The following is an 11,302-nucleotide window of genomic DNA, read 5'->3' on the forward strand; positions in this document are numbered from 1 at the left end:
GAAATTTTTTATGTTCTAACAATAAACAATGAAAGCGATGTAAAACCTCATTCTATTCATAGGTTGAAACAGGGGAGGGCAATTTAAACAAGGGGGACATAGTACAATCAGAAGCCACGATGCTTTTACTGGATTTGATGAAAGCAAGGATCATATGGAGGCATCTTGGGAACCAACCCTTGCAAAAATCCAATTGCTCAGCTGTTCATCATTAAAAAATGAGCACCCAAAGATACAGCCAGCTGCTTTAAGTCGGCTATGATGTCGTTTCGTTTCCCATCTGGAGTAAGATCATCTCATCATGACTGTACAATACGTGATAAATCTTCTAATGATCAAAGTTACATAAATGACAGATTGCACGAGACAATTTAGGTTGCTGCCTTGCGTGAATAACTAGGAGATCAGAACCTTATGATTGTCCTTTTGTCTTGAGACAGTTGCATGTAAAGGGAGCTATTCAAGTGAAAAAATTAGATTTCCTACAGGGTCTAGTCATTGATCTCAACAAGGCATGGAGCAGAATGAACCTCAGTACTAACAGTGACATAAAAACGAAAGAAATGTTGAGAGAAAATATTCAGAAAATCTTCTACCAAATAGTCCAAGTATAGACCAGGTCAAGCTGTCAATGCAAACTGTTTAGGCCTCCCCTGACAATGGTCTTAATGGATATAGATCAATGCCAATACCGCAAGGAAAACGACATCAATTATATTTAAATTATACTATCTTTCATATTCTTTCGTTACCTATAACTCTGTATTCCATTTTTATGATAAGAAAAAAAATGTGAATATTGGATTATCCTTTTCAAACATCAATTTTGATATATTCATGACGATTGATTACCTGTTTAATTAATTATGCCAAATTTATAGAAATATTATGTGTGTAATTGACAAATATTTTTTTAAAATTATTAGACTATGTGATATAACGTTTATTATGAGCCTAAAACTTTTCTTTAAAAAAAAAAAAAAGACAAGAAAAATTGCATCAGTCATGCTAATTGTATTCAACGCATTGTATGCGTATATGTATTTATGTTAGACCTGTTTCCGGCTACATGTTTCCGGCTCCCATTGATAAAAATAATAGCTTCTCCCCTGTTTGTGAGAAGTCCGCACAGAATTATCCGTGTTTTCAAAGAAATAACTGAACTCGTTATGGATGCAACCCCATTTTGTTCCATTTAACAAGATTGCCATGTTACATGAACTTGGGTTTTGGATTTATTTATTTGTTTTTTGTATTGTTGTTTTCTAAGCATCGAATGCATTATGGGAGAAAAAAAATGCTCGGAGAAAGGATGGCCAAGAAGCAAGCCACTTAAAATGGGCAAACAAGCAATGCAAAGATGGCAAATGATGAAGAGCTGCAAAGTCACAGCCTACGTACTTAGCTGCTGCATGCTGCTGGCTCCCCTACACCCATTAACTTGCCTTGCTACAACACAGATTTCGGACCACAATCTAGCATGCCCTGCATCTCACGTTACATATGGTGGTGCCCCGTGGGGATCAACCTAAACTATCTAGGAGGTGCCTGCTTTTGAGCTTTTTGTTTTATGTCAAACTTTGCTGGCTGTGCAGTAAAGGCATCATCCCTTGTTCATGTCGACTTTCTTACGTCTCAGGATATTGGTCACTTTCCGATTACATTCCATAATAATACACATAACTCTAGAAAATAAACCAAACAAAAAGCAAAGATATTTGAAAGAAATTTACACATAATATAATTTAATTTGTTCCTATACATGGGGTCGAACCGAGTCACTCACTGATCCCTCGCCCGCCGGTTGAGATGAGGTGCCCTCTCCATCATTATTAGCCGCCACCTTTGGTGACTTCATCGACCATGCTCTCGTAAAAAATGCCCACCGGTCCGATTTACTCATCTGGTCCGGTTTCTCCATCCTCTTCCCTCTGCTACTACCTTCCCCACCTGTTCTGTATCCCCGCCTCGAACTCCCTTCCCTTGGCAAGAACACCATACTCGTGGTCCGGTTCAGTTTCTGGTTCATTATCTGTTTCCTCACCTCCACCGGCAACCTCAATGTGAACCGTTCCGTGTTCTCTCCCGGTTGGATGAAAGAGTGACCCGTCGAGTGTGAACGTGGAAACGGGAACATCCGGGTGGACCAACGGCTCGACCTTGACCCCCGGGTCCGATTCCGATTCAGCGTTTGCTTTACGTCTATAACCACCGTCTCTTGGGGTACTCTTTGTTCTCGTTCTGTTTCTGCGTTTGATGATTCGACGGCGACTTCGTTTTGGGCTTCGAGGTCTGAGTCGGTGTCCAACCTGGGGAAAGGGTGTACTGAGTCTCCAGGTTGAGGGACGAGGTTTGCTCGGCAGACGGGACAGGTTGTGTGGGAAGCCAACCAGACGTCGATGCACTCCGGGTGGAACACGTGGTCGCACTTCGGGATCAGACGCAGCGTCTCGTCCTCGGCGAACTCGTTCAAGCACACGGCGCACTCCAGGGCGCCTTTCCCGATCTTGAGCCCCTTGACGACGGAATAGACCAGGGTAGGGAAGGTCTCGATCACCTCCGGGTCGAGCCCACGCGCGGCTGTGGCTCCCCGCCTCGAGAGAATACCACCACGGATACTGTTGGCGGACTGGCCGCTGTTGCAGCGGCGGATGTATATGGAGAAGAACCCCATGAAGAATAGAGCCGCAACAAGAACGACAACGATTATCGCCATGGAGGGACTGAGCTTGGCGTACCGGCCGTAGTTTTCCTCGTCCGTACTGGTCTGGGCCACCGCCCAAGGAATATTCGGGGAGAGTAGAGCGAGCAAAAAGAGAGTAACGGTTCCATACTTACCGGTACAAGGAATTAAGCTTTGTAGCGTCAAGAAGCTCATGCTGTACATGTATAGCCGCAGTACTTTTACTAAGCAGTAGGAGGAAGAAGACGAAGCTTTATAAATGAGAGAGAGAGAGAGAGAGAGAGAGAGAGATTGGGGGTGTGGGGGTACAGAGGGGAGAGAGTTTATTGGGCTTTTCTTGAACACGGAAGGTATGACGTCATTGCTGTCGTGACACGTGGGCTAATGTCATGCCTAGGAAGGTTCTGATTGAAAAGAAAAAAGAAAGGCAAACCGTGGACTAATATTTGTGTGTGAAGCTTTTTCTTTATTTTTTTTCTTTATTTTGGTCTATAATATGATAATATTGGTGGTTGTAGTTGAACATATTAATGTTGACTTTTATAGGGACTGTTAAATTCAAACAACATTGCTTGAATAACTTCAGCCAAATCCTTTGAATTCAATTCATATGTGATGATTTAGAAAAAAAAAAATGTTTTCATATTCAAGTCAGCATATTTTTATTGTAATTTCTGTTATATTTGAATTTTATTTTCATTCCAAAAAAAAAATGCTGATCAAGATGTATAATTTAAAAATACTGTCATATTACCCTTATAAATTAAAAAATATTTGGATTACAAATCATTATAGTACATTAATTTATAAATTGAATTCATGACAATATCATTACTCATTTTGCTTGAAAAGGTTGAAATGTGGAAATTGAGTTTGAATATGATTTGGCATGTTGTTGACAAACCCAAAACCCAAGTCTACATCATTCATTAATCTCTTAAGAATAAGCAAACCTCCATTAATATAAAAAATTACATCAATTTATAGATTTATTTGGTATAATCTTTTTATATCTGTAATAATTCTCATATCATATTCTTTAATTTGTTTCTTTTTTATTATATCGGGATGCTTGGAGGAAAAATTAATAATGGTTGCAATGGATGATGCTAGAGCCACTGCTAAGCTTAAAAAAATATATTTTTTTTTGTTTTTTGTTTTCAAATCATTTTTAATACTTTTAAGTATCTAAAAAATAAAAAAAAATTATAATAATATTAAACAAATTTTTTCTTAATTATTAAAAAAAAAAAAGGCCAGCAGTGACCTCCAACGGGAGGGTAGCTAAAGCATTTTCCTTTGGAATAATCTAGAAGCAATGATTGTCAAAAGTAATTGTGTGTGTTTTACTTTAAGGCTTTATATTTTAATATTCTTCTAAGGTGAGATTTGGATAACAAGATAAAATGAGGAGATTTTAAATAAAAAATTAAAAATTAAATAAAATATTATTATAATATTATTTTCTAATATTAATATTATTTTAAAATTTAAAAATGTTGAATTATTTATTATATTTTGTGTTAAAATTTAAAAAAATTATAATAATAAAATAAGATGAGTTGAAACCATCTTTACATCGAACCTAGCCAAGTTTCTAATTAATCAACAAGCTTTTAAATGTCACCATAGACCCATTTTTTATATAATAAATAAAGTATTAATTCAACGCATTTTTGCATAAAAAAATCTCCCAATATTTTTTTGTTAAAGGAAGGGGTTGGCATCATGCATGTGAAAATAAATGGATACCCTTCTAGAAGAATACGATTGATCTCTAATATCCAGAGACCAAAAAATTGACAATTGAATGAAAATATTAATGGTGGAGATAGATATTGGCTGTAGACCGTTGGTCTCCCGCATGCATCAGCAGCAGCCACATTATTCAAATTAAAGAATTATCCGGCCAAGTGGTTTTCGTTGTTCAAAGTTCAAACTACATTAATTCTAAGGAACTCGTGATGTTTTTGAATTGGATGTATTGATCACTACTCGTGCATATTTATATTCTAATTCTAATTAATTATTGAATCCAATATTAGATTAGCGTATTCTAATCCAATAAAAGACATACGTTTGGAAACACAACTGTTTTAAATATTTTTAAATTACTTCATTATTATTCATAGATCATTTAAAATACTCTTAATATCTAAACGGAACGTTGTTAAAAAAAGTTTGAGATCACTTATAAATTAAATTCTAAAAGCTAGCACCTAACTAAACTTAGAGTTTTGTTATGTACAAGTAAAATCGTATATTAATCTGCGTATCAATATTAATTTTTTCATATTTAAAATTTAAATTATCACTATTTTTAATAAAATCTACTTTTTGACCAATTACTTTATTTAAACCTCATTAATTATCAATCTTCCTAACACATGACATGAGACTGATCTAATTAATCATACAAAGAAGGTGAGCCTTGTGTGGTAATTACATGCACATATATAAGATATTTTTCTCTTTTTTTTTTTTTTTAATAATAATAATAATAATAATAATAATAATAAGAGAACTATTACAGATATAAAAAGATTACACAAAATAAACTCACAAATTTATGTGGGTTTATAAAATCTATTATATCTACTTTAAAATAAAAATTACTTTATAATCTGACGTTTCATATCAAGTCACATCAGTTTGTGAGTTTATTTGTATGTAATCATTTTGCGACTAAAATATTTTCCTAATAATAATAATAATTAGCACGATTAGCCGTCCAAAGGCCAGCACAAAGTATCAAAACATTTAAATTGCCTCACCAATCGACTCGTAGTGTAGCTGTCGATGATAAATGCTGCATGTTAGGGCGATGCATGTTTCAATACGTAAGTACTGATCTATATAGGACCACATGCATATTAATATCGATTAGGATTTTCTTTAATATTTTTATATAAATATTTTTCTATAATTTTAATTAAGAGATAAACACAACGTACATCTAAACCCTAAATAACATAAAGGGCCAAGGAAAATGATTTATTAGGAGAATACATGCAGCATGCATGCATGTGTTGTCACTTCTTTCCCTCGTCATAAGTCTAATTATAGCTACAATAAATACAACACCTAACTTGTCCCCGCACTCTTTTTTTCCCTAAAAAGCTAATCACCGTTACAATATTTAAAACTCTTTAAGAGTAGTCATATAGTGATGATCTATATATTCAACTATATCATTAATGATTGAGAATGATCAGACATTCATGCTTCCGGCCAATCATTTCAACAATTCACTCACCCATTATACATACATACATATAAACATATATATATATATATATATATATTTATCATTTAGATATAGATATAAAATACAGCCTTATACTTAAATTTGAATAACAAATTAATATGCACGGATTGTTAATTTAATTCCGATGCTCAAGATGTATAAATGTGTGTGTCTACACGTTCATATGTGGGTTACGAGCATTTCTTTCGATAATGTTTTTTATTTTCTTTTGTTATTTGCTTAGACTCTGTTTGGATAGTGAAAATATTTCATTTTATTTTATTTCATCTCATCATTATAATTTTTTAAAATTCTCATACAAAATATAATAAATAATTCAACTTTTCAAATCTCGAAACAATAATAATATTAAAAAATAGTTTTCTAACAATATTTTATTTAATTTTTCAATTTTTATTTGTACTCATCTCATCTCAACTCATTATTCAAACAGTATCTAAGTATCTCTTATTGATATTGTAAATGTTTTTTTTTTTAATTTAAAGATAAAAAAAATTGTATGAAAAAAAGAAGAGGATAATTTGCCTTACGGGAAAATCCCTTCATGATGGTAAATGCACGCACGCACGCACGCACGCAGTTGTAGGAGGAATATTACCCCAAATTCCAATATTGGGGGTGACTTCGGCACAATCAAATGAGAGTGCAGGACAGAGCTAGCCCATAACATCTAGGGCTTCTTCAGTTTGGGCTGGCACGTTCTGAGGTCTTGGATTTAATGAACTTTTCATCCTTCTTCAAGCCCGTACCCTTAATTAATTCAATTCCCAGACATCATATATAATTAATACTTTAGCACAAAGAGATTATATAAAAATAAATTTATAAATTAATATAGTTAATATAGTATGTCTGATTGTAAAATTAATTTTAATATAAAATAGATCTAACAAATCATATTAAACCACGTCAGTTTGTAGATTTGCATTTGTATAATCTTTTTATATCATTAACAGTTCTCATAGTTATTACATTTGCCTTACCATTCTCTCATATTAGAAACAAAAAAAAAAAAAAAAAGGTATACATATATGGCCTCAATGACATGATTTTTCCACATTACTACAATATACATGATTTCAGCTGTCCAATAAAAACCCTATTCTAATTAGAAAAAAAATATTAAACATTAAAATCAATTTTTATTTTCTTAAAGAGTACGCGGTATTTATATAATTTTATTTATAAATTCTTACTTTTTGACTATTACAAAAGCCCAAAACCAATGCAATTTTGTGAAGGAAGGAAGCACAAGCATATTAATGCATATATTAATGCATATATTAATGCTCATAAATTTTGAAAACAATGCAAAATGAAAATTGTAAACTTATAATCCTATATTTTCATCCCTCTCCATTAATAAATTAACTTTGTTATCTAGTTAATTTCCCGAAGAAAATTATAGACGTACAATCATTTTTACAATTATTTATATAACTATGCATCAAGTGAGGGTTATTAAAGAAATTGGGACGAGTCACTATTGGACGCGTGACTTTCAACTCTTAAAATAAATTAAAAAAATAAATAAATCTTAATTAATCTTTTGAAATCCACAAGAGTGATATATAGGAGTTAATAAGAAGAATTTCATTCATGAATTTAAGGTTGAAATATATATACAAATTAATTGGTATACAAACTCTCAAAGCTGGGAAAATTAAAGTTTACACTTTCCAAAAAAAGTATTAATTTAATTAATTAGGTCGACTAATGATTATAATAATTCTATGAATTATAAAATTAGACAGAAATTAATAATAAAGAGGAATTAGAGATCAAATCACTCTATTATATACATAATTTATAAAAGTAATGGAACTTAATAATTTATTGTATTATAGATATATTTCATGTGATGACATGCACACATGAGCAGACATCCATATTGCACAACTTTTAACACATGCATGGCTGGAAATTAGATAAATTAATAGATCATCAGCTTTCCAATGGTACGTGGCAACTTGCAGGCTAATTCTTTGTTCATTATTTTCAACATGGAGAGATCAGCAGCTGCCTGTCTGTTTTCCGTGCGTATCGTTTCATTAAAGATATTTAATTATTAAAAATTAAATAAAATATTATTATAATATAATTTTTTAATATTAAATTTATTTTAAAATTTAAAAAAATTAATTAATTATTATATTTTATATAAAAATTTAAAATAATTATAATAATTATATAAAATAAAATAATATAATTTAATTTTATCTAACCAAATCGATCGTAAGTTAAGCTATATGCCACACACAAGTAAAATAAATTAATGAGACCTAAATTATGTAATTTTTCTTCCTACCTGATCGATGAGGCAAATCAAGCTCGCTCGACTTGTAATGCATGCAAAGCTATAAATATATATATATATATATATATAATATGTATGTGTGTACGTATAATTAAAATATATATAAAAAACATGCATACATACATTATAGTTGTTGGTTTGGTCGCGGTTTGAGGCTAGTTCAAACCGCTGCACCGGCCTATGCAACAATATATTATTTTTTTAAAATTATACCAATATGAAATAAACGGTGTCATTTTACTCATGTATTTGTGTTTTAAATACAAAACAAATTAAACCGAACAGTATCGTTTTATTTATAATGTACGAAAAAAAATAAGGAGAACTGCACCGTTTGGTATTATATAACGTCTTCTATCTTCCATTTTTCTTTCCCGTTTCACTACTCTCTCTCTCTCTCTCCCTCTCCCTCCTCTTCAACTCTGTCTCTGTCTATTCTCTCAGACGACCATTACTGCTAGAGAGAACTGAGAACCGATTATGAACCGTCAGAATCAATACGGCTAGTTTTTCTCCTCCTCACCGACCGGTTATGGTGGATTGCTTTACAATTTTCTCTCTTGTCGGTTAGCATCAGTTTTGCCCAAAATACTACGGCCAATGGGTCATTTTTCACCCCTAATTGATCATCAACAATATTGGAAATATGCGTAATTAATGTCTGATTTATAATTCTGATGATCTGCATGCAGGCCTTTGGAGTTTTTTATTTTGGGTTCAAAGCAACCATTATTATAATTTATATAATCATGATGCTTAATTTTGAAGTAAAGAATTATTAACTTATCCAGCAGTAATGCATGCCCTTTTGATCAACTTTTACCCCAAAGTAAATTAGGACGCATTTAACATTAATCCACCTTAATCATAATTAACATATTCTACTTACGTAAATAATTAGCTAGCTACCTAATTGCTAGGTAAAAGAAATTCCTGGATCAAGTAAAATATTTGTCAGTCATGGGGCCCAAGAACTTATCTTGTTAGCACTGGTCCTTTGCTTGTAACATGACAAGTGACCTAGCATCGATCCTGTCATCATTTCCAGTCATGTGTTTGCTTCCCTAATTGATCTAATATTATTGGGCAGCATGGGCACTTTATAAATGGCATATGCACTATGTATATATATATATATATATTATATAGAGTAGTGCTACTGAGACCGAAGAAATGGATAGAGAGAATAGACTGAGTACTAGTGTAAATCTATTTTTTTTTTTTTAGTTTTATCTTCAACCATTTTTTATATATTTAAATATTTAAAAAAAATAAAAAAATACTAATTCACTAATAATCAATTCCTTAATCATTAAATAAAAAAATAAAATCCATTAAGATTTTCGGTTCAAGAAGCATTTTCCATTAGATATACACCATCTTCTTGAGTGAAGGGCATGCATGCAGTTAAAAGTGGATATAAAATTAGTAAATTTTGCTACACTTTTTCATGTAGTGTGTCAAATTAACTCTAATCATGATCAACAGTCATATAATATAATTGGGATAATGATACACTTATTATTTTTTACTTAATATTTAAAGAAATAATTATTAGTGAAGTTGTATTTTTTAATATTTTTTTCTTAATAATTAAGGATGTTAAAAAAAATATTTAAAAGAAAGTTTTAAATATACTGTAAAATAATAAATGGGTGGTAGGAAGTAATTAGCCTAAATTTATTTTCTTCTAAAATTCATCAACTTTTATCAACAGTTTATACAAAACTAAAATGCTTAATTTATAAGCAGCTAGCTAGCTAGCTAATTGTCATCAAGAAATTCGAAAATTAAATAAAATAAAAGAAAATACGTACAAAGAAATAAAAAAATTAAGGAAAGGAAAAAAAAAAAATTAAAATCAACATGCTGAATAATTGTGGGTAACAATCACCTTTCTTTCTCGTAATTAATATGGTACGCAAATGTCAATTAGGCCTTTGAATTTGTCAACATGCAAGATATGAGCATATCTTATAATTATGTAGTGTACATACAGCTAGCTAGCTAGTTCATTAATATGACCAAATTCGAAACATACATATATATTTATTGGTAAAAAATTAAAAGGGAAATTGTAAAAGGACATGGCCTCAAATATATTATGACGTTTGATCTACATTGCCTGAAATATATTATGTCAATGTCCATCACGTTCGATCAGGAGAAGATGATCGAGACCGAAATACATTTATGGTTTTTTGTTTTTAGGGGTGTGGGTTCCAAATCGAAACCGCTATGTAGAAGGAAGTGGTTTTTGTGGTTGCAGCCGCTGTTTCTCCATAACGAGGGAATGCATGGAGAGGGAATTGTGAGGGTGAAATTAATGAAGAAGACGTTCCATCATCATGAGATGCCACATGCATACGTCTACGCCCCCTCCCCACCCCAAGATTGTCTTGCCTAGCAGCTAGCTAGCAGCTGGGTGCTCTTCCAAAAGCACCATGACAAACGACCAATTTCTTTATGTCAAATCGAACAGCCTAGCTACTACTACTACTACTAACAATTGATCTCAACAACACAAAAACATCGAATATCATGCATCTTTCCTACGATGGCCCGTCGATATCATATCTGCATGCATGCATCCATGCATATATGTACACGTGTCTGCAAGTGTCATGTAAGGGTTTTGGGGATTTGATTTGGTCTCTTGGTTGAAAATTAGTACTGATTTACAACATTCAGCAGTTCTTTTCCACTTTGACTTTATATATACACGTATTCTTTTTCTTTTGTAGCGATGATTTTCATGCACTTTTGTAACAGTGGAAAGTCTATAATATGGTCTATATTTTTTAAAAAAATTTACTTCTTATTATCTTCACATATAATATATTTTTATTTTTTCTAAATTTTTTTTAAAAATATATTTTTAATTTTATTATTTTTAAATTAATTAAATTCTTCTACTTATCATCTATATATCACATATTTAATAAAAAAATAATGTGTAATGTGTAGAGACAATGAATATAATTTTTCATTTCAAAATTAAATAATTAATCAATAATATAATTAGAACTTGATA

General features: G+C 31.8%; 1 protein-coding gene across 1 annotated transcript; it reads right to left on the reverse strand.

The window, feature by feature from the left end:
• Window positions 1-1,313: 1,313 nt before the first annotated feature.
• LOC122318601 (E3 ubiquitin-protein ligase ATL6) lies at window positions 1,314-2,967 on the reverse strand. The gene has a single exon (XM_043136116.1). The coding sequence runs from the start codon at window positions 2,885-2,887 to the stop codon at window positions 1,757-1,759; it is 1,131 nt and encodes a 376-aa protein (XP_042992050.1). The 5' UTR covers window positions 2,888-2,967; the 3' UTR covers window positions 1,314-1,756.
• Between the last annotated feature and the right edge of the window lie 8,335 nt (window positions 2,968-11,302).

Source organism: Carya illinoinensis, chromosome 8, assembly GCF_018687715.1.
Source record: "Carya illinoinensis cultivar Pawnee chromosome 8, C.illinoinensisPawnee_v1, whole genome shotgun sequence".
In the NCBI taxonomy this organism is placed as follows: Eukaryota; Viridiplantae; Streptophyta; class Magnoliopsida; order Fagales; family Juglandaceae; genus Carya; species Carya illinoinensis.